The 25,765-nt window shown below is 36.9% G+C and overlaps 1 protein-coding gene across 1 annotated transcript in view; it reads left to right on the plus strand.

Moving 5' to 3' along the window:
- The window catches only part of LOC149571470 (DNA (cytosine-5)-methyltransferase DRM2-like), a 218,053-nt gene that overhangs the window by 184,446 nt on the left and 7,842 nt on the right, over positions 1 to 25,765 (plus strand). Inside the window, exon 7 of the mRNA XM_089815696.1 lies at positions 8,689 to 8,697. Coding sequence (XP_089671822.1) covers positions 8,689 to 8,697 — 9 coding nt within the window. The remainder of the gene's footprint in view (positions 1 to 8,688; positions 8,698 to 25,765) is intronic.

Genomic DNA, 25,765 nt, shown 5'->3' on the forward strand with positions numbered 1-25,765 from the left:
AAAAGAAAATCAACCTCATTATGATGATCATTTTGTACTATGCTTTTGGGAATTTGTGACTATGGAAGAAAAACTAAAGGTTTTAGCCATTTTTACGCTTTGAAGAACAAAATATCTTCATCCTAATTGCACTTTTGAGGCTGTGAGAGATCAGGTAAATCATTGTCATTGTATGGGCTTCATCCAAGAATCCAATCTGAGCATAAAGAGTAGATTTGCACAAGGGTTTGAAACATTTTTGAAGTGTCATTTAATGCAGACCTGTAGCTTCACTATTGCAGCCATTGTTGATCAGATTTCAAGCTATTCATTCATTGTTATTCATCATTTCAAGAGGTTTCAAGTCATGTTTACACGTGATTGCATTAATTGTAATGCTTAGTTTTCTAGGTACTATTGAATTGGATTATAGGGGATATTTTATGAAGTGATTTATTGATATTTTGTGAAAAATACTAAGTATCTAAGCTAATATAAAAATCTGGAGTTTTCAGTTGCATATTTTCAATACAATTTCAGTTTTAAGTTGGAAAATTTATTATTTGAATATCTTTTATATGTTGCATTGTAATGTCATATCAAACATTGCAAATATACTAAATTCATTCATGAAAACAAACACAAACAAGACAGAAAATTTGTGTTTACGGGAATCCACCTAGAGAGGGTTCTTATGTCAAGGTCAAGTCTATGATCCCTTACGAGATACTCCTCGTGGAGGCACGTATGTTTCCGATTTAAGTCTCTACAATTATTCACTTGCTAAGATACTTTTAAAAAAACAGGAAATATGGACAAGCATCACTGGAAGATGGTTGTTGATGAAGAGCTCGATGAAACAAAAGAGCAAGTGGTCGAACAGATGGAACATAAAAATTGAGTGCCCAAGCACTAACATTGAGATTAAAAAGTGGGTATTAGAGAAAGTTAGGGCTGTCATGTGGACAAATCAGGCAGGCAAAAACAGAGGGGTGGTTGAAACAAAGTGGCATTTAATCGAAAAGTGTGAAACTTATGAAGATATTTGAATACAATACGATGACAAGTTATAGGTGAACAGCATGAATGAACATTTTGAAGAGGCAAGATTGTACAAAATGACAACTTTCTTAATGTGGATCCACCATAGAAGGGACAACTTGGAGAAATTGTAGCCAACTGATTAATTGACTTTCTCTTGGTCCCTTAGACCATTGGTCTTGTGGACGTCATTAAAATTCCTTCATTCATTCATTCATTCATACATTGGTATCAGAGCTTTCATGCTAAGTGTTTGACAAAATGTCAAATTGCCAAAATTGAAGTTAGAACTTGTTATAATCTATATATGATTTTACTCGGCTGATGCATGCCTTTCAATATTATAATAATGTCTTTCAAGGTCATAATAAAAATTTATCAGGGCTTCTACAACATCCAAGCATCTTGGATCCTTTGTAAGGAAGAAAAAAGCAAACACTAATTTAAATGATTTTATCATGCAAAAGGAACCATGGGAAAGAAGGTAGATGTGGAAGTTGATCCTTTACTTAGTGGAGCAGTCACTAGTGTTTTTTCTACACATGATAAAGGAGGTTCTTCATAGAGGCATGTTGTCATTTCTGATTTGTTTGAGAACAGCAGCATTAAGTCCCTTCATACTCATGACATAGGTGTCGTGACCATGAAGAAGTCAATGACATGAAACAGAAGCCAAAGGTTTCATCCATTTTTATCCTTTGAAGAACAAGAACTCTTCATCATAATTGTAATGATGAGGCTGTGAGAGATCAGCTGAATCACTGCCATAGTTGTAATGTCTTCACTTCTGGATTGAGTAATGAAGGCTATAACTGTAACAGTTTGTTAGTACATGAGAAAATGTAAATAGATATGAAATCAATTACTTATAAAACCTTTAACAAGTGCTAGTAGATTATAAGATAAATAACGATTAAACTAATTATTCACTAACCCATAACAACCCACCTAGTCCTTAGAAAGTACTCTTCTTAGATTTACCTAACCCTCTGGTGAGAATAATTCTCGATTATGCAACCATCACATTGAGGGCACCTTTCTAAGGCCTTTGGGATCTCTATTAATGAGCGTACTCATTAACAATAATCACTTAGCTAAGATCCCTCCTTCGATCAAGTCTTTGATATCTAACATATGCATATGATTAATCCATACAATATATATATATATATATATATATATATATATATAGTCTCTAGAGATTCTCTATAAATCTCTCTTTGGTTTCCAATTTGGAATCCTAACATTCTTAGAGAACGCCCTTTGATCTCTATGAGTTTAATTTATGAGAAACTCAACATCCATAACGATGCCCTATACCAAGACCAACTTGGTCTCTATGAGAACTAGAATGTTCTCATCCCATCATGATTCATAATTTTCTATCATAATAAAATAAATATTCAATATGAAAAGAAATATGATGTACCTCTTGGTTCCCTCTAAATCTGCACTTTATTCCTTAGATATTATTTTGCTTTTAATTCTCACTTCTTCCAAATGTTTTCTACGTTCTTCTCTAAGTTTCCTTATTAATTCTGCAGATTATTATTACCAGAACTGTGACTTATCACAATACTGTAGTATTTGTAATGCTTTATTGGTCTGGTCACTTTATAATATATCTTATTAAAAATAGCTGTCATTGTTTGTATTTTATGTTTACACTACTTTTCTTATTATCTTCTTATCGCTGCCTTGCCTCAGTAATTATTAATCATGTTATTTGTATCTTCTTGTTTTAATGTTTTTTCCTTATACCCTTCTAAGTACCTATCGAGTCCTTTCCTTATTTTTTCGCCTCCTTATTCCCTCTTTCAATTCGTTTCATATCTCTGCTATTGTCGTCGTTTCTTGCCAACTTTCATTACCACTCCTTACCGCTGCGATCTTGTAATTGTTGCTGACTATCTAATATATCCGTTGATATCTCTTTTCTTTTATCAACACTGTTCCTGACACTTAACTCTTATTGCTTATCCTTGTCGCTATATATTGTCAAAGGCACGCTTACTTTCTTATCACCACTATGTATTTTATTTCACTTTACTTAATAATCTTTATCGCTTTATGTGCTGACTGTGTTCTTTTCTTTTCCTATGTGGCCTCCCTGCCGCTCACTTATATGAGGTGGTATATTTCATAGGTAGCGACTGTTGGTCAGTCAGCCAAGGTCACGACCTTAGTCCAATCAAGGATTGTGGCTTTAATAAAATAAAATAAAAATTCTTTTTAAATAAACTTCTATCTTATATTTGACTGGTAATTGTAAGTTATGTAACTCAATTTCATATTATATCAATTATTTGAAATGACCATATATGTATTTATGTAAATATATAATATTATTTGTATGAGATATAAGTACATTTCATCATATATATATATATATATATATTACACACACGTATATATCTGTATGTGTGTGTGTGAAATTTGGTTTATCAATATGGAAATCTCAGATGCCATTAATTAAGGGTCATTACAGTGCCCCATCTCAATTTTTTCTTGTCTTCAAGCATTTTGATGATTTATTTTCCCAAGACTTGGAAATTTAAGAAGGTTTTATTTATTTTATTCAAGGAGTTATAATAGTTATATGATCTTTGAAAGTGTTCTAGATTGCTGGAACTACTCTGCCTAATTAGGATATCACCGTTATTCCATTTATCTTGACAACACAATTCTCTAAGAAAATACTCAATAAATAATTCTACACCCTTATCATCCTTAACATACAAAGAATAATTGTAATGTCTCCTTTATTTAAATGTTCTATGTCCTTTACTTGAGTGATGATGGCTAGAATTCCATATTCTTATTCATCTACTTTAGCCCTTTTTTGCATTGGTGACCATGTATCTACGGCTCTTTACATTTGAAATATAAATTCTTTTGGATTAGTTCTTCCCTTTGTTGACATTTGTCCTATGCTCCATGGATTAACATGGTTTATCTTGGTTATCCTTCTTTGCTTCTTCACTTTGATGGAACATTCTAGAAATGAAGCTTTTGGACCTTTCCCTAATATTATTAGATTCAACCTTTCTTTCTTTCTTTCTTTCTTGACAGCTTCCTCTCGCGTTTGTGGGTCAAATGGTTTCACAACATTTTTTGTGGATTCTTTGAGACCTTATATGTACATATGAGTGAGTCTATTTTGGAAGGGATTAGGAATCATAACTGACAACCCTTGGAATTGATGTGCAAATTAATCTACTATTCTAATTTGTTTAAGATGTGTTAAATCTTGTAAGTACCATTCCACATCTCTTTCATTAAACCCGTTAATAAGTTTTGGGGAGGATTCTCCATAGGAGTTTATATCTTGATGTCCTAGGGAGGAAAGTCGGTGGTGCCACCATTTGATGTGTTGCTCCTTTTGAATGGATTATTCCAATTGGAGGGCATCTTCTTCTATCATGGGACTTAAGATGAAAAATGTATTGAAATCTTGTAAACATGCATGAGTTGTAATCTTCCCTGATCCATCAAAGTTTGGAAGTGTTACCTTATTCACGTTGTGCTTGAATTCCTTATTTACATGCCTCTTGGGTGTCTCTCTTCACTAATCTTCACAAAACTCTCTAAATGATACTACTTCTCTAAAATGAGGATCTAGCTCTGCATAAGCCCTTGTTATATCTTCAATTTGGGTCATGAGTTGTTCTATTCCTTCTTCTCTTAGGGACCCTTCCCTAGGAAAGAATGGGGATTGGGGTATTTTAGTGTTAGAGGTTATACTGTTGTTCTCTGAATGATTTGAGCTAGTGCCTCTCCCTTGGTTGGGATGGGCCTTTTAAATTATTGATTGAATTTCCCATGTTTTGTAGGGCTTGGAGGAGTGCCTGATTTGATTTTTCCACTTATCAATGTCTGGTTTGTTTATTCCATATGTCTAAGTCATTCATTGTGGCTTCTTTGTTCTTCTCTCGTAAGTTTGCATAAGCTTCTACTCACAAGATGGCGGGATTGTGCTTTGATACCACAATAATCTCCCCACTTCCGAATTGACTTAATTAAGGCAATAACTTGTAACAATTTGTTAGTACATGATAAAATATATATAGATATGCAATCAATTACTTATAAGACCTGCAACAGGTGTTAGTAGATAATAAGATAAATAACCATTAAATTAATTATTCACTAATCCCATACTAACCCACCAAATCCTTAGAAAGTACTCTTCTCAGATTTACCTTACCCTCTGATGAGAATTATTCTCAATTAGGAAACCATCGCATTGAGAGTGCCTTTCTATGGGCTCTAAGATCTCTATTAACGAGTGCACTCATTAGCAATAATCACTTAGCAGAGATCCCACCTCTGACCAAGGATCTAATCTCTAACATATGCATATGACTAACCACTACAATATATATATTGTCTCTAGAGATTCTCTATAAATCTCTCTGGGTTCCAAATTGGAATCCCGACATTCTTAGGGAATCTCTATGAGTTCTCTTTACAAGAAACTCGATATCCATAACAAATGCCCTCTACCAAGATCAACTTGGTCTCTATGAGAACAATAAAGTTCTCACCCCATCATGATTCGTATTCTTCTATAATAATAATATAAATATTAAATATGAAATAAATATGATATACCTCTTGGCTGTGTCTAAATCTGCACTTTATTCTTGAGATGTTATTCTGATTTTAATTCTCACTAATTCCAAATGTTCTCTATGCGCTTCTCTAAGTTTCTTATTAACTCTCCAATTTGTTATTACCAAAACTGTGATTTATCACAGTACTGAAGTATTTGTAATGCTCCTCTTGGTCCAATCACTTTATAATATATCTTATTAAAAATGGCTTTCGTTGTTTGTATTTTATGTTTACGCTGTTTTTCTTTTTATTTTCTTATCGCTGCCTTGCCTCAGTAATTATTAATGCTGTTATTTCTATCTACTTGTTTTTATGCTTTTCTCTTATACCCTTCGAAGTACCATCAAGTCCTTTCTTTATTCTTTTTTTCCCTCCATATTCCCTCTTCCAATTTGTTTCTCATCTCTGCTATTGTCACTGTTTCTTGTCAATTTCATTACCACTCCTTATTGCTACAGTCTTGTAATTGCCATTGACTGTCTAATATATTCATTGATGTCTCTTTTTCTATTATCAACGCTGTTCTTGACACTTAATTCTTATTGCTTATCTGTACTGCTGTATATCTTCAACGGCTCCCTGTCTTTATTATCACCACTGTCTTTTATTTTTCTGTACTTAATAACCTTTATTGCTTTATGTGCTGACTATGTTCTTTTATTTTCCTACATGGTCTCCCTACCACTCACTAATATGTGGCAGCATACTCTATAAGCAGTGACCCTTGGTCACTCGACCAAGGTCGCGACCTTTGCTCACAGCCATGGTCTGACCAAGGGTTGTGGGTTTAAAAGAATTTGTTTTTTTTATATACTTTAATCTTATATCTGACAAGTAATTGTAAGTTATGTTACTCAGTTTCATATTATATCAATTAATGTAAATGATCATATATATCTATGTCTATAAATATATAATATTGTTTGTATGAGATATAAGTACATTTCATTCATATATGTATGTATGTATATGCATTAGGATATGTATATTATAAATATTTATGTATATTTTATTTGGTATATCTATATGGCCGAAATCTCAGATGTCATTAATTAAGGGATCATTACAATAGTGTGGACTTCATCCAGGAATCCAATATGAGCAGAAAGAGCAGATTTGTGCAAGGGTTAAAACTTTTTTTAAGTTTCACCTAATGCAGGCCTATAGGTTCATTATTGCAGCCACTGTTGATCAGATTTCAAGCTATTCATTTGCTGCTATTATTCATCCTTTTCAAAGGGTTTCAAACTTTCGAGGCATGTTTACATATGTGTTCATTAATTGTAACTCCTAGTTTTGCTGGGTATTGTTGATTTTGATTACAGGGGATATTTTATGAACTGGGTTGTCGATATTTTATGAAAGTAGAGAATATATAAGCTGATATGAAAATCTCAAATTTTTAGTTGTATATTTTGAATGCAATTTCAGCTTTAAGTTGAAAATTTAATTATTTTAATATATTTTACTTGTATTATATAGTCATATCAAATATTGCAAATATACCACATTCATCAAAACAAACACAAATAAGAGAGAAAGTTTGTATTTACAAGAATCTTCTTGGAGAGGGTACTTACAATGGTATCAAAGCTTGCATGCTAAGTGTTTGACAAAATGTCAAACCACCATAATTGAAGTTAGAACGAGTTGGGGTTCTTACACAATCAAACTTCCACTTTCTCACAAGGATCACATTTTGGGCTTCAAGTCAAATTCTCCCCTTCTTTATCAGATCTTGACTAAGGCTCAACTTCACCTAAAACTTGGCTAAGTGTGGATTCCTTCCTAAATGATTCTATTCCTTTATAGTTCAACTTCTCAATAAATAGACAAGAGCTTGCATTTAGGGCTGCTCAAACCTAGCATAAAGACTTTAAGACTCCGAATCACCACCAAACTAAGGTGACATGAGACCAAAATTCTACTACCATGCAAAAAGAGGGGGAGGGCGGTGGGGGGGTCCCAATTTGCAATGGGACATGTGTGTTATATTGCACAAGTACATATAAATTTCATATTATTTTTAATTTCACCACACATCAACTTAATCAAGCAAAAATCCTCTATAGATTTACAAGTGCCAACTTCATAGCTTTACCAACCATATGCGTGTCAACAACTTTGTACTGCAACTTACATACTTGCACTAAAATATGGTAAGCTCCTAATATTATGGTCATCACTAGACCTAAATGTTGAAATTGTAGTTTTGTAGAGATCTTTATCTCTGATTTTGCTATAGGTAGAAATCAGGACAATAACTCAGTATTGTGTCAACAACTAGAGAAGATATTTATGATGATATTTTCGTCATATTATTTGAGCACAATGTGGCATTCAATATGTGCTAGGTGTCACATTTTATTATATGAAGAGACATGCGACGTGAAGAGTCATGCATTTGAAAATATGAAACTTGCTATGGAAATTGAAGAGACCTTCGGTTGTGATATGAAGAGTCTTTCAATTCTATGTATGTGTGTGTGTGTGTGTGTACATGATTGCCTTGTTTGTGTAAGTACAATTTGTATCAAGTAAAAGGCATCGTACTTGAATGTTTTTATATCACTAAAAGAGAGATTTTTTTGGTGTGGTTGGATTTCTTCCTTCAAGTTGAAATGTTTTCCTAGGATAAGTCATTGTGTCTCTTCTACCCTTTTGTTCTACTTTTGTTTATTGTTGTAGTCGTTATTTATAGACCAAACATTAACATGGTATCATAGCAAGGTTTTGATAACAGCAAAGAAGTTTCTTTTCACTAGCTCATGTATCTATTGAGGTTTACATAAGTGTTTTAGGCCACAAATATCTTGTCTCTCATTAAGAGGGGAAGTGATTTGAACTCAAACTGAAAGCTAGAATCTATTTTCCATAGGTGGTTTTAGGGTACAAGGTGAGGCAGATGCAGAAGGTGTTCATTATGCAAAAGTTACATTGTTGTGCTTACTTGTAATAGAGTTGAGAGGCACCATTGGAGACAGGAAATTTGGACATCAGGCCAAGATCTTGTCGAGATCCTTGAAGCATCTCATTGTGGGTGACTGCAAGGAGACGAAAGTGGAGAGAGATCTAAATGGGCCGTCTTATAGCTTGGGGCCCAATATCTCTAATTTGGATGAGCAGCAAAGTGAATGGATGAAGAAAAACCCTAGTTTCCCAAATCTTTTGCCCATGCATTTTGTTGGTTATTGGGATGACACTGAAGGCTTGTGAGAACTAGGAAGAGATTATCTCTTGCTCTAGTCCATTAAGAACAAGATTGATTATTGTAGGCTTCATGGTATTGATATTTTCTACAAGATGGTGCATCTCAACTCAGAAATGTCAAGTTTTTGGGCGAGTTGCCCCTAATCCGAAAACTGGTGTATCTCGAGGTGGAATTCCTCTAGTGGATGGTCAATGATGCTATGCTCACTAACATGGCTTTTGAGACCCTTTAGTTTGGTGGCATTCATTTGGTTGGGTTTTCCCTTCAAGTTGAAGGTCTTTCCTAGGATAAAGTACCATTTTTTTTCTACTTTTGTTTATTGTTGTTATCGTTATTTCTAGACTAAACATCCACTAAACCTATACCTTGAGGTTGACTTGTGATGACACTACCTAGTTATCCCCTTTGGGAATCAAAAGCTCCATAGTTTCCACCCAATGATAGAATCTTCATCCTCACATTTGGGATGAGATTTCCAAACTCTCTTTTAAATTCAAGTCATTTGTTGTAGTTATACTTCCAATTCAAGTCTACATACAATTGTGTAATAGTTAAATGCTAGCATTAGTGAAAAACACCACCAAATCCACTTAGTAACCAGCTCATACATACAAAACGTTTACATTGAGTTATTTTCTTGTACATATAATTCACACACGCAACACCTATATACCATATAACTAGCTTATGTATACAACAATTATACACAGTGTGACTAGCTCATGCACACAACACATACTTAATGTGAATAAATCATGCATGTGTCACAAATACAATGTGACAAGCTCATGCATATGACCCATATACACAATGTGAATAGTTCAACAACTTATCAAGTGCACATACTAACCAACCAATAAAAAGGAAGTGGTTACAAACTTACTACAATCATCTTCTCCAACTAAAGAAAGGAAGTGGTTACAACCTTGCTACAATCATTTTCCCTTTACCTAGTTCACTAACACATAGGCCCTTTAGTACATGCTAGCCAAAAAAATAAAAGAATCTATTGTACCATGGAACCAAACTTTTTCTCGAAACACTACCAATTGTGATGATGAAACGAGTATCCCATACCACTTGGTGCAATCAGCAAGGGCACAAGTCTAACAACACAAAATACATGAGGTCATTATTACATGTCCCTAGTGATTGACTCACATACATAGTGACCCTATTAGTAGGAAATAGATATGAGACCCTACTAAATAACTACCTATTTATTACATCACTATCAGTTTCCCTTAAAGTGCATCACAACTAGAAGAAGGAATGCTGATGCATCTTATGCTACATTGGGGGTCTCATCTTTTTTTGTATTTCACTATCAATTGTGATAATAAGCAAGCATCCAATACTACTTGTCATTTCTTAATAAGATGTAAATTTAACATTAACACACGTGCACAATGATTTACTCACAAATACATATTGAATAACTAGAATGTAGAAGTGGATATGATGCAGGAGCATCTTGGGGTAGTTGGCAATCCTGTATGATGGGAGTACTTTGGACCTTAGAGTTGGGGAACTTGGTCGAAGAAGGGTTGATGCTCGGTATTATGGGTTGTTCTTGGGGCATAGTGTTGCCCAAGGAACTCTGCAATCAAAGGAACTCGAAGAAGCTTGAACTCGTGCTCAGTTGATGTTGCTTAGTCATCTCTTGGTGGTGCTCGATAGGTGTGCTGGCTCGGAAATGCTTGTCTTGCTAGACAATTCTTAGGGAGCTTAGTAGGTGTGTTGGCTCAGTGATGCCTGGATTGCTTGGTAGTTTTGTTGATGCTCAGTGGTGCGGTTTGCCGAATGGTGTTCTTGTGGATTTGATAGGCCGACGTGGTGCATTTAGTGTGCGTAACGTATGATTGTGACATGGATCAATCGTAGGGATGTGTGCAGACCTATTTGAGTCTTGGTTATTTGTCTTAGGTGTAGTTAATGATTTTTGTAAGCCAACTTGTGGCATATTGGGTTTAACGGGGTTTTAGATGATTCTTTAGACATATTACAGGATACCTTGGAGTGTTTGGAGATGGGTGGACATGAAGGCGGGTGAAGTAGATCAGTTTCAGTGGTTGGTAGTCAGCACAGCCATCAGACCCATTCTTCAGTTGGGAGCTCCCTTCATTCCTCTAGGCGGCCTCACCATTGTACACCTACTACGAATAGATCATTGCTTCCTCAATTCATACCAGGTGAACGACCAGCATAGGTGGAACCACCAAAGGTGGGGTTCCAGGAGTCAGTTATAACACTGAAAGATCCCTAATGGATCTCTTCTACTGATCTGCTATAATTTTATATTTTTTAATCTGTTTTCCTGTTTATTTATGTTTTCTTGTAGAACCAGATAGAAGTGTAGAAAGGTTTGTTTGTTTTTGATGGTTTTATAACATAGAAACGAATAGGGAATAGCAACAATGAAACAACACTGAAATAAATAAGTATTCAATAAAAATCAGAATTATTGCAAACTGTACCAGGTAGATTTGTCTGAATTATAGAGCCAAGCAATAAATCCAATGCATTTCCCAAAGCTCACATACAAATTTGATGTCAAACTAGAAGGTGAAGATTGTTCTTGAATTCAACATACATTTGGAGGTGAATATAAGCAATACGCTATACACCACATGGTGTATTTGCTGCAAATGGCGTCCCACAGGTGGCAATGAACCACATCCCAACTGTAAAGATGATATGCTACGCTGAAACCCCAATGAGAATTGATGCCTCTATCCTTAATCACCATGCACAATGCCTAAGAGATTTGGTGCCAAAGATTGTTGAGGGCTACATCCCAGCCAATTACTAACTTGGGGTTTTCGTCCCAAACTAGAAATCACTCATTCAGAGAAAATTCATAAACAAGTTGTCAAATATGCAAAAGATGCTTTTAGAATGAAGCTTCTATCTCCTTATAACCCCTCTCAATTACAAATCAAACCCTAAGTGTCTCCAAGTGGCATTGGGTAGTGAAAGTGTTATAATTTCTTATTTTAAAGTGGTCATGTTACTAGAAAATGACCTTTTTCCTCATAGACAAAAATCTGTTCATTGAATTGCCCTGAGACCAAAGAGAAAGATTTAGAGAATTTTGAGACCTTTCCAACGAGCTATCACACCATAGGATGCGCATCCAGATGAGGCCAAAAACCCCTTATTACTCCAAAATGGCTAATAACTTAGCCTTATTTAATTATTAAACGCTAAGGAAATATTAAAAATATAACCCAAATAGCCACAAAATGCCCAACTGACATCACAAACCATAAAATCATCCTATCAATTGTCTGTGACTGAAGTCGGAAATCAAGGATCCACTGGCAGTCTCATCCCTAAAATCTAGGGATGCTCCTAAAATTTAGGAAACAAGCCCTATCCCTTTGAAACTGAACCCAAAGAGTAATCTCATGGAGACCCAACCCTGGGCAAGATCATACCTCCTAAAAAGTAGGAACTGCCTCCTAAAAACAAGGAACGTCTCCCAACTAATCAATAACTGCCAAAACATCAAGTCCCCAACACTGAATAATCATACTGGGTCTCTATCCAACCCTGTGAACCTACAAGATCCCATAATAAGCTAACTCACATGTCTGCTAGACTGAGCTAAAAGTTTTGATAATTCATTTCAGCATCTGGGTACTGGCTAAAAAGTTTTGATAATTCATTTTGGCATTTGGTTACTGGATCAAAAGTTTTAATAATTCATATTAGCATCTAGGTAGTCACTAGTTGGTGGATTGAATATGAATCTATGCATCCAAGAGCTGAGATATACAAATTGTATACGCACAGGAGAGCTCAACTTGAGCAAGGGTTTGGAATAGACCAGGAACCTATTATGGCAGAAGAACAGGTGGGTGGCACAGGGAATCAGGATGATGAAGAGAGAGAGATGGTGTGGACCCTATTCACTACTCAACCTAGGATAGCTCAGGCTTTAAACAGATCACAAGATACCTTGGAGCGTTTGGAAATGGGTGGACACAGAGGCGAGCAAAGTAGATTGGTCTCAGTGGTTGGTAGTCAGCGCAACCATCAGTCCCATTCTTCAGTTGGGAGCTCCCTTCATTCTTCTAGGCAACATCACCATTGTACACCTAATACAAATAGACCATTGCCTCCTTAGTTCATTCCAGGTGAACGACCAACATAGGTAGAACCACCAGAGGTGGGGTTCCAAGAGTCAGTTTTGGCAGCCACAGACTTAGCTAGAGTGGGGACATGACACATCCCTTGGTGGTGCTCAACAAGCGTGCTGGCTCGACAATGCTTGGTTTTCTCAACAATGCTTGGGTAGCTCGGCAAGCGTGTTGGCTCGGTATTGCCTAGATTGCTCGGTAGTTTTGCTAATACTCGGTCATGTGGTTTGTGTTGTCTTGCATTTTATCACCACAAAATGTTGGTAACAACACAACTTTTTCAAGCTAGTTTCATATTTCTCTAAGTTGAATTTGATATTCAATTGCTTAATGTTGATCAATCAATCAACTCCAATTCGTATATCAAATTGTTTTATTTAAGGCTTTCATCAAGTCCTTTTCATTTTTCTTTTTATCGAGCCTTTGCATGATTTTTGAGGCCTTCATTGTCAATTTATTTGCTTTTGTGTTTGCATTTGTTGGTTTTTAGTCCTTTGGTTTTATTCATGTCATGCCTTTCAGTTTTCCCTTTGATTTGGTCTAACTTAGAGCGCAATCGAAGTTGTCAGTCAAAAGTTACGATCATTTTAGTGCCTCAAAAGTGGACCCTTTTGATGCAACAACACAAATTAAAAAAATCATGTTATATTTTTAATTTGACATTCACTTTTTGAAAAATATAACTTATATTCACTTTATCTTATGTTTTTAAGTTACTTTATCATTAAATTTTGTACTTAAAGTAACTACAGTGCACTTTATGTTATAATTTTAAGTTGAGTTAATTTTTGATTTTTTACTTAAAGTGACTATATAAACTATATAGTTTCAGTTTAATTTTTGACATTTAAATACTTTTTAAATGATATTTATGTGTTATATTTTTAATATGATATATAAATATGGTTTATGTCCCATTAAAGTAACATTTTAGTGAAATTAAATTGATATATGTTTATTTAATGACTTTAGGTTATCAAAAACAGACATTTTAAATGTCATTATATGTAAAATCCATCGAAAGTGGACATTTTATATGTCACTGCATATAAGGTTCAGCTTACAAGCATAAGACTATCATAAGTGGACCTTTTTGGTGTCATTACACCAAAAATGTGAGCTTTTAGTTGAAATGTGTCATTGCATCAAAAACATGAGCTTTCACTTAAAATATGCAATCCACCCCAAAAGGTGCAATTTTAACTAAATGCATGTTTTAAAATTGTCCTGCCTCCCAAAAGGCACGATTTATCTTACGGGGAGTTTTTAAAATATGCATTCCATCTTAAAAGGTCCAATTTGCATCTTTTGCATATTTTAAAACATGTCATGCCTCCTAAAAGCCCGATTTTGGAAGAACACATGTAATGGGCCTCTAAGAACCCGGTTTTGGAGATTGTTAGAGATTTACTTGATGGTTTTGCATGAGATCTTCTCCAATAGGGTCGTTTTTGCTTGGCAATGGATTTTCTAACATCAAAAATGGATTCATCTTGCTAAAAGACGTTTTTCTAAGCTCTATCCTTGGGCACGTTTTTGGTGAAAACTCCAAATAAATCTATTTTTGGCCCACGTTTTTGCTCAAAGAGAAATTGATTTAGCATATTTTGGTGATTTCATTACATCTTGGTACATGTTTTGGTGTTTAACAACCAAAAGGTGTTGATCTCATGCTTTGGAGAAAAACGTTTTTTACCAAAAACATCCCAGAGCATATGCAACCCAAAAATGTTGGATTTTGGAGCAAGGATAGGGCATGTTTTGGCATCTTCCACTAAAATGCCTTGTTTTTTGCCTTCTCCCATTCAAATTTGCAAATTTTGAAAGAGTCCAAGTGTTTTTGAAGAAATTTTCAACATTGGAGCATCTTTTTCCACCATTTTTGGCACTTAATATTCATGTAAGTGGACTTATTCTTTCTTGCTATTTAAATTGTGCTTATCTTGTTGATTTTATGCATATTATTGCTTAATGATTGCCACTTGTTGAAATTGATACCATGGAAAGTGCATTTTTCCTTTAAAAATGGAGAAATTGTTCATTTTCATGTTTTTGGTTTTTCCTCAAACTCCGAATTTGAAATTGTGTGTTGAAGTACTTTGCATCTTGACATGTTTGAATCACTTTCCGAAGGTATGTTTTTCTTTTGAATTTTTGTGTTTTGTGCTTGCTTTCGAGTTTTCTCCACTTTGGAGAAGTTACAAGTTCTTTCCCAAGAAGTTGTTGTTGCTTTACTTCATGCGAAAGCATCATCACATTTCACTTCCACCTTCCATGTCACAACACCTCACATCTCATCCGACAAATGTGATTACATGTTTTCCATCTCATTCACCATCCACGCATGCAAGTAATTCCATTTTCACTTTTCGCATCCACTCGCAAGGTATAATTACACAAAAAGTCTTACGTGTAATAGCATCTCAAAACCCCGATTTTGACTTAAACTCACTTTTTGAAAAGTAAAAAAGATGTCATTTTCATCTTCCATGTACTTTGACTTCACCTTTTTACCAAAGATGACTATAAAGTTCATTATTCCTCTTTCATTTTTCATTTCCATCTCTCCATATGCATTCACGCCTTCATGAGAAAATACATGTTTTCACATCTTTCCATGCGTCGCATCTCATCCTCCATCCGCACTTGCATGTAAAGTGCATCCTGCATCGGCACTTGCATGTAAAGTGCATCCTCCATCCGCATTCACATCTCATCTCACTTTCCATTTCCTGTTGCATCTTGCACTTACATGTACTCATTTTTCATGCAATAATGTCTTGAAGACCCTAAGTCATGTTTGAAAAGTAGCAATCTTCATTCACACGCATTCCCATGCATTCCACCTTCACACATTTTCATTCCGCATTCCATTTCCATCTTCATTCACTACATATGCATATAATTTCTTTTTGAAATCATTCCATTGGATCTACAAAGTCTCCAATCCATTTCTGAATCTTTGTTGTTGATCGTGAATCAACTTGTATGGTGATTCCTTTTGATGATGTGTTTATGTTTTGAGATTTTTGTGTTGCAATGCAAACACAAGAGATGCTCTCATCATCAAAATCCAAAGAAAAGATGAAATATCAATACGATAAAGAGTTGGCTCGTGCAACTCCATCATCGGTTGCATCTGTTCTTGATAATGTAATGGACACAATGATTAATCATGTGGATGTGGTTGATTTTCTATGGAGAGTTGAAACTCCTGTTGGCCACGAGATGAAATGCATCAAAAGAAGTCACATTCACTTGGTGTCTACATTTCCCATGGTTTCCATGGAACTTGATTTCGTTTTTGGATGTGCAAGACGTTTTAGTCCAAAATCAAAGACTATCAAGGATGTTGACGGCAAGGTTGTCATTAGCCTTAATCTAGAGGTCATTGAGAAAATCTTCAAGGTACCACATAAAGTAAAGTGTGTAGATCTAACCAAGGAATCATCTTTGGCATGTTGGAATGAGAAGAAAGGTGATTATCAAAAATATGTCAACCAATACTAGTTAAACTAAAAGGAACAACTTCTTAAGATGGCCAGAGACCGTCCATTGGTCTAATTTTCCACTAAAATACAAAGGCCTCATCATCCTTCTCAGCAGAGTTTGCGGTCTCAAAGATTCTATTGATTTTGAGCCATGGATGTACAAATTCATCTTTGAAATCATGGAAAACAAAGAACACATATTTTGGGGAGAGTTGATTAGCGCTACACTTTGTTAGCAATTTCTCAATGTAGGAACCTTAGAGCCCTTTTACATGAACTCTTACCTCGTCTACATTGTTGCTACCATGGGATCTTTCTCTCGTCTCTCAACCAAAGGAGATCGTCTTCAGATTCCTGTTTGGGATTACTATAACTAGATCACTCTAGCTAATAGTAAATTTCATTACAAAAGGGTCCAAGATGCCTTCTTTGGGCATTTTTGATGCCTATTCAATAGACAATTATCCGTCAAGAGGGTATCTAATGCAACATGGGAAAAGGTGAATCAATACAGTTGTATTTTCATTCAGTTTCCAACTTTTACATACTTGAGAGTTGGGTATTTTAAAGGCGAAACTTATACTTTACCTAGATATGCCACAAATAGAATCATCTTGATGGAGTTAGCTAGATAGCTCGTGGATGTGCAAAGTGATCATCATGCTATGCATAGGCCTGGTTTTAGTATCACTCTAACCAAGCCCTTGGTGATTGGCAACTATTCAATCAATTCTATGCCCAAAGCAAAGAACATGGAAGCAGAGTTGGAGTTGATCACCTTGAAGAAGTTCAAGGCTAGATTCGACTTTGATTACTGAGAAATGAATTCTCAAATGAAAAGAGCTTACACGCATGTTCATTGCATCGAAGACATCTGGATTGATATCAGAATAGAGCTTAACATAATGAAAATGGACTACTACAAATTAACCTTGCAGAAGATAATCGATCTTAACATGTTGGAGATTCCTTCAGATTTCCAAGTTAAAGATGACAGCAACATCCTTGATCTGAAGTTTCATCAAGTTGACTTTGATAAGAAGTGCCCTTTTCCTATTCAATGGCAACAAAAGGAAGGTACATCTATCATGGATAGATTTCAATCCATTTGGTAAATACCAAATAATAGCTGAAAAATAAAGGTCTTAAAAGAGTTAATCCTAAGATGGGCTTGGATTGTGGAAGCTTTGGGCCCCCCTAGTAGGAAGTCACAGCTAGAAATTATGGGGAAAGATGGTGCCTCATCTTCTGATGCTAAGGGTTCCCTCAAATTCAAATTAAAGGGTGGAAAAGGATCTAAGTCATTTTAGATCTCTAAACCAGTTCAAGAATTAGAGGAAGAATCAGAGGAGGAACTGGAGAGAGAATCGGATAAAGAAGATACGGATGAAGAAGGGGAAGTCATGATCATTTCTCCCCCAAGGTCTGCAAAAACTCGTGCATCATCCATACATGAAGCACCTTTTCTGGATGAAGTAGATAATGTTGTAGATTCATTCTCCATTGTTTTCACTCCTATTCCACTCTCGGAGGTAAATATAATGGCTCTTTCTATTTTTTCTGTTGCTCCTCTCATCCTCGCAAATGAGCAATATGAACATTTGGCCAATGTGTTTGAAGATTTCCCAACTCTTACAAATGGTCCAGTTTTCCAACTTGATACATCTTTGATGAGTTTTGAGCTTTTCATGACAAAGTCCTCTCAGCATGCTCCTATGCCTTCAGCTGTGCAGACTTAATCTTGCGAAATCACAATGGAAATACAATCTGGATCAATGCCAATAGTCTCCACTGTACCTGTTTCCACAAATGAAAGTTTCAGCTTGCCTACATGGTTGAGCAAAATAACAACAAAGAGAAGAAAAGTGGTTGTGCCGTAGGATAAACTCCTTGTCAAGAATACCAAATCCAAATCTTTGAAAGATAAGATTGTTTCAAGGATTTTGGTCGATTCAAATAAAATAAAATTTGTTGAAGTTGTTGAGCCCTTGGTGGACAAACCTGTTGAAGAACTTACTCGTTCTGATTACAAGTTTACTAAGGTTGAAATCGGGAAACAATCACATCTGAGTTGTTTACAAGATGCGCAAGATGCATTGGTTAATGTATCTATAAGAATTTGCCTAAGGGCAAAATTCACGCAGGAACTAAGAACTCAAACACAAGCACACAGTAGACCAAAAAGAGAGAGAGTATGATCAGAATAACAATGTATTCAATAACTAGTTGAGAGTACACTAGGAGTGCCTGAATATAAAGGCCTCTGAGATACATCTAGAATGCCTCATAATCAGTACCATGATGTGTCATACAACCAAGCACATATCCACCAGATATGGGTTATCCTCCATTAAGCACGAAAGTAAGTGCGGTGATGAGAGGATAAGCCTACAAGGGTGTGACACGCAAAACAGTGTTGTAGACACCATGTGCTAAAATAGAGTTGCGTACTCCTGTGTTGTCTACATGACAACTCAAAAAGGTGTGCAAACTCCTAAGTGTCTCACAAATCAAAATAATAAAATAATGCAAAATAATTAAATAATACATTAACCTAAGTAAACTTAAGTAAGTGTAAATAGTAAAGTACATATTTACACCAACACCCCCCCTTAACTGCAACTTAGGGGAATGCCCTTAAGCTTACAAACTAGGATGAAGATGCATAATGGGTCCCGGCTACTAGGCCATGTTAGGTACCCATGTACATAATGCAATCTCCCATAAAAAGGGGAAAAAGGAAAAATCTCATGGGAAAAACCCTCCCCCAAAAAGAGAAATAAATAAAGATGCATCGATGGATGGAGTAATCAAGACCCCCCCATTACGACATACATCCAGTATATACATAAGAGAATGAGAGAAGGAAGAGAGATAGAATAGGCTCCCCTCCAAAAAAAAAGAATGCCAACAAGTGAAAGCTACTCCGATGAAGAAGTTGGTCCATGAATGCAGAATAGTGTTCCTCCCCTTAGGAAGAAACAATGCCAAAGGTACACTCCTGAAGAGGTATGGTGGCCCTGAAACCTGCTCAAGTGTCCCTATGCTGATGCTGAAGTTCACCCCTTCCAATTGTGTTGAAAAGAATGAATGTAGATCGGTCAAGGATGTTTGTTAAACCTGTTCCACTTAACCATTTGTCTCCTCAACTGACAAAGAGACCTCCACTAATTGTTGTTCATAAGGATCCACAATCACACCAACCTGAGTAGATTGATCATGTAGAGAATGGACATGAGGGTCAAAGTGAGCCCTCGCAACAACTGTAGAAGAATCATCATCAATGAGAAGATGTAAGTCCTCAAGTCTGTCTCCCAAGTCAACTGAAGCTGGAGTTGGAAGACGAGGTGTACCATGATGTGATGGACCTTTCACTGTGGCAACATAAGCATGTGGAGTGGACTGATGTGACCTCTCATGCAACTGTCGATAGAACCCCACGTGTCTGAACCTATTGAAGCACTATCGCTGATGTCACTATCAGTTTCCACTATGTATGATGTGCGGAGAGGAGTAGAGGACAAGCTGGGTGAACTCTCCTCAAAATGAACATCCTTCTCCACAAAGATCTCGTGTCTCTGGATCCATCAGTCTGTAAGTGTTCACATTGTCCTCATAGCCGATAAAGGTACAAGGCCTAGGTGTCGATGCCTTGCAACACTTGGAGGATAGGTTTTCCCATGCTGGACAACCGAAGACTCTAAGGTGACTTACAACCGGTTTTCTGCCGCACCATGCCTCAAAAGGAGTCTTACCATCTAAGGCTGGATGAGGAGACCTATTAAGTATGTGAGTAGCACTGCTAATGGCTTCAACTTCAAGTGTAGGATCAACAGACTTGGCCTTTATCATGCAACTTGCCATGGTCTTGAGAGTCCTAATCCTCATAGCTGCAACATCTGTCTTGTGCGGACTAAATGGTAGTGAGTTCTGAAGATCAATCCCCTCAATTCTGCAAAAGTTCTTAAGTCTACTGTCAACATATATGTTCTCATTGTCCACCCTTAGTACTTTGATGGCTTTCCTTGACTTGTGTTCAACATGAGTCTTGAAATCTTGAAGCTTATGAACCAATTCATTCTTATGATGAAGGAAGAAGACCTAAGTGAATCTCGAAAAGTCATCAACAAATGTAAGTATGTAGCAGCCTTGGCTGACTAAAGTCACTGCAAAGGGTCTTGCTAATACCATGTGAACTAGCTGAAGAACAACTGGAGCTCGAGAAGACTTCCCTTTATCATACTTCTCCTTGAGATTCATATCCACTGAACAAGATGAACACTCTCCCTTAGAAAAGTTGATGTTGGGTAGACCTTTGACCATGCATTTTGAGCAAAGTTGTTGAAGAGAGTGGAAGTCAAGGTGACCAAACCGCTCATGCCATAAGTTGTTATTTGAATTAGAGTGAGTTAACAAGGCTTGGGAAGGACTCTTAGGCACAAAGTGGGAGAAGGAATAAAGCCTCTTGTCATCACCGACTTTCCCCACTGCTACCAATGAATCATCTCTAAGATTTCGCACCATAACTGAATCAGGAAAGGAACTCAACCTTATGACCATCTCCAAGGTGAGTGATTTGGTAAACTAAGAGAACATCTTTGAATTCCCCATCTTCCATTTCCACATTTCCTTTCCCTTCAACTTCCATCTTAGTATTATCTCCCACGAAGATGTGTGGTACCTTTGACTACTTCAATGAAGAAAAGTCTTCCTTTGAAGAACCCATGTGGTAAGAGGCACCTGAGTCAAGTATCCATTCCGAAGAAGAATTTGAGTTTGTCATAAGTGCTTGACCTTTACCCTTCGAAGAGGTAGGAGTAGAATCCTTGGAAGTACCTGGCACTTGAATCTTATTCTTCTTGAGTAGATTTTCTAACTCATCGATTCTTTTTGTCTTGCAATGATGCTCGTCATGATTTGGCTTTTTGCAATATGCACAAAAGAGTTTGTCCTTCTTTTCATTACTTCCCTTTTTGTTTGAAGAAGAACCGCCCTATTGAGAGGAGGATTGTTGTGTCTCAGATTGTGTTTTCTGGTTCCACTGCTTCTTCTTGTTGTTGCTTTTTCCCCCTTGACTTGATTTGTGATCATCACTGGCCACCAAGGCTTTGGTCTTAAATGACTTGAGAAGTCCAAAATCCACCAAGTGAGATTGTTCAACAATCAACATAACTACAAATCCATCAAAGGAAGGCTTCTAGTAAGCAGATCCCATGGTTAACCTGTGAGTATTAAAACTCGAAACAAAGTTAGCGTACTCAGAAGGTAGCTTCTTCAGGATGTGATGAATCAACCTGTCATCCTTTATGGGATTTTCACAATCTTTTAGAAGTGCCCTATACTCATTGACTTTGATGATATAATCCTGAATTGTGTCATAATTCTTAGGATCCAAGAGAAGTAGATCATCCTCAATCTGAAATCCTTTTTCTTCATCCACTTTACCATACAACAGTTCAAGTTTATCCCAAGCTTCTTTAGATTCTGAACAATTTTTAATGTGAAAAAGAAGATCCCCATGTACACAACTCCTAATAACACCTAAAGCCTGTCTATCTTGTCTTTGCCAATCAATGAGTTCTTTAGCATCAGTAGGTTTGGTAATTGTACCATCAACATAAAGACTATATCCTTTTTCCATTAATCTACTCCATGCAATATCTTTCCATGTAGAATAGTTGCGTGAAGTTAAAGGAGGACATTTAAAACCCATGATGCAGAAATGAAAAAAGCACAAGATAGAGAGACACAAGAAACACTGTACACCCCCCCTTTTCACTCAATCAAAAGACCCCTCCCAAAAAAGATGTTGTTGGCACTTTGTAAGTAGTGCGTTTACAATGGGCCACTTGTCAAAATGAACAAAGTGGACTTTCTGATTTTGCTTTTACAACTGCCTTATGAGGCTTAAATTTGTCACTTAAGCACTGTAGCTTAGTTTTACAACAATTCGTGAAAAGGAATCAAAGCTTTATAATGCCGAAAAAGGCCTAATTCTGAAAGTGAGAAATTGGTCCACACAGCCCTAGAATTTGACTTTAGATCTGGAAAGTAGACGAAAAAATACACAGTTTCAAAAAAAACGGAACCTGAAAAAGTGACCAAATGTGCTTGTATGGAGCTTTTGAAGTTGCAAAACGCAGGATTATGCACGTACAGTCGCCAAAAAATGCAATTTCTGCAAAATCTGTGCACCAAAAGAAAAAAACAACACCACCACTAGAAAATTCAAAAAATTTTACCTAATTTCAAAAAACATTGCACCTGAATCAGAGTCCGGATGTCCGAGATATGGGCTCGCAAAGTCAGGCTGCCAAACTGAAAAGCAATCTGGAGAGGGGTCTGGAGGAGAAACTCAAAGTCTAAATTTGACGGTCAAATGGCCATCACTGCAGTTGTAAAACGCCAAGAAATGACGTCTAGATGGGCATCAATTTTAAGACAGTGTTCTGCTGACGTGTCAGATGACTGTATCTGTTCGTACTGTACAGAATGTACGGATGCTGATGTGGCACAAAACCGGCTATCCACAGGTGATGTGGCAATTTCGGTTGTCACAAGAGTGACGTGTCACTGCCTGCGTGTCCACCTGTCTTAGCTATCTAATATGACGTGTGCTCTCTGCTGAGTGTACAGGCAAGAGCATATAGGCCGGTGCTGCGTGGCACCAGACTGTCAAAGTGTGGGCAGCCGTGTTAAAACTGCCGCAATAATTTTTTGTGCCGGAATAATCTCACAGTCGGCAGGAATGTTGATGCGCATGCCGGGAACTAATACACGAGCCGAGAGGGTAGCAGCAAATGCCAGAAAAAGTCTGCCGCGGCCGGAATTCAAAGTTTCGCCAGATTTTAAAATGCGCTGCCGGAGAACGGTCGCCGAGAAGACTTTGGACACGTGAGCGGTAAGTCTAGCCGGAAAGTTTGCTGCCGACGACGAAAAGAAATGGACACAGGTTGCAGAGATCACTGGTATCGCCAGCAAATCGAAAATGACCGCCGATAAACAAAGTCTGCGGGCGCTGACTGTCGGAGAAGATTAAAAACTGCTCACGACGCCGGGAGAAATCTGGGGGGCGGGCAGGTGCAGACATTCGATGGTGCCGAAAAATTTTCTTTACAGCGGGTGGACTATGTTAATAGTCCCACGTGCACTGCACTGCGGGTTTTGCTATTGTATTAATAAAATAAGCCGCGAGGGTTTAACCAAATGAAAAGCCCGCCGGGCCAGGGCTGTTGCTCGCCGAGACTATGTGGTAAGTCTGGTAGCTGCGATGTGCAGTACGGGGTACGGACCGTAGGTTTGATGCAATGCTCGCCAATTAAAATAGAAGCCCTGCAATAAAATATCTCCAAAAATGGTAGATCCAGGATGTTATTGCCCGAGTCTGCTAAAAAAATTTCTCTGTCGGAAATTAAATCCGAAAAATTTGTAGAAAAATATGATGGAAATACAATAGAGAAAATGCACAGATCCGAAAAATTAAATTACAGATCTGAAAATAAGATCATATCCATACTGCAAATCGGGCCTCTGGGTTCTGATTTGCAAAAGAATTTTGCCTCACGGTCAACTTTGGGCCAAAGTAGCCGAGTTTATAGTCGATTTTCACCGGTTTAGCGTTCCAGACGCAATGGAGAGGTCAAATCTGGCTCTAGACGCTCCCAATTTCTGTAGCACTCTGAATTCGAGCTGAGGTGATAAAGCAAGCGTGGTCTCGAACGGCTATGTGATGAGAAAATCTCCAAGTTGCTCTGATACCATGTAAGAATTTGCCTAAGGGAAAAATTCACCCAGGAATTAAGAACTCAAACACAAGCACACAGTAGACCAAAAAGAGAGAGTATGATCCGAATAACAATGTATTCAATAACTAGTTGAGAGTACACTAGGAGTGCCTGAATATAAAGGCCTCTGAGATACACCTAGAATGCCTCATAATCAGCACCATGATGTGTCATAAAACCAAGCACATGTCCACCAGATATGGGTTATCTTTCATTAAGCACGGAAGTAAGTGCGATGATGAGAGGATAAGCCTACAAGGGTGTGACACGCAAAACAGTGTTGTAGACACCATGTGCTAAAATAGAGTTGCATACTCCTGTGTTGTCTACATGACAACTCAAAAAGGTGTGCAAACTCCTAAGTGTCTCACAAATCAAAATAATAAAATAATGCAAAATAATTTAATAATGCATTAACCTAAGTAAACTTAAGTAAGTGTAAATAGTAAAGTACGTATTTACACCAACAGTATCAAAGAGCAATCATGAGTTCTAGGAGAAGAAAAATCAATTGAAAAAGGAGGTTTCTCACTTGAACAAGGTCATTTGGCAACAATCTTCTCAAAGAGTTGTTATGTCTCAAACATCCAAGGAGAGAAAGTTGATTGAAGCTGCCAAGTCTTGGATAGGGGAAATCATCTCTAAGGGAGTTTGAGCCATCACAGAGACATTTGCAATTCTTAAGCGTGTCAAAGAGATGAATGAAATGGAGCGAAACTTGATCTCTTCTTTGACTCAGGAGGCAGATGATTTAAACGAAATCCTCTATGATTGGGATGAAATGGTAAAATTTGATCTAGATGCTTTGGTCTCATGTGACATTCTTCCGTTATGTGAAATATTCTTCAGATTCCAAGGACTTATTGGTTACAAAGAAGAAACATTGAGGAAGTTGATTACAATGTTGCAGGCAACCCTTGTAGATTGTCAAGCAATTGAAACAGGTGTTACTTGTGATTTGGAACAAAAGGGATGTCAGGTTCTTGATGGACATGGTAATCTCATTACAATTGAAAGGGTAAGCTCAAAATATACAATCAGGATCAATGCTGATGTGGATTCTAAAGATTTTGGTTCGCACAATGAACAAGTTTTTCTTATATAAATCCTCGACAAAACACTTGTTGGATTCTCTGGCAACAAATTCCAAGGTTGTACAATCAACATATGCAGATGCAGTGAGGATTGAAGCCATATCAAAGATGATGGAAATTGCTAATCTTCCCACAGTGCGTGATGTCATCATCAAGTTCAAGGCATTGGAAAACAATCTTTAAGATTGTTGTTTTTGTTTTTATTTATGTTTGTAGGTCTAAGAGGATGCATTACATGAAAAGATCTAATTACATGTAATGCGAGTTACATGTATGTAAAAAGATGTAATGTGAGTTGCATGTGCAGTTACATGTAACCCTAAAATTTCTCTTCTAGTTAGACTAGGTCAAAGTTGGTTGAGTTACTCCCACTTTTTTCTCCACCTTTTTCTCAACTCATGTG

The sequence above is a fragment of the Cupressus sempervirens genome, chromosome 2 (genome assembly GCF_028749045.1).
Source record: "Cupressus sempervirens isolate cs-2001-9-10 chromosome 2, ASM2874904v1, whole genome shotgun sequence".
Classification (NCBI taxonomy): domain Eukaryota; kingdom Viridiplantae; phylum Streptophyta; class Pinopsida; order Cupressales; family Cupressaceae; genus Cupressus; species Cupressus sempervirens.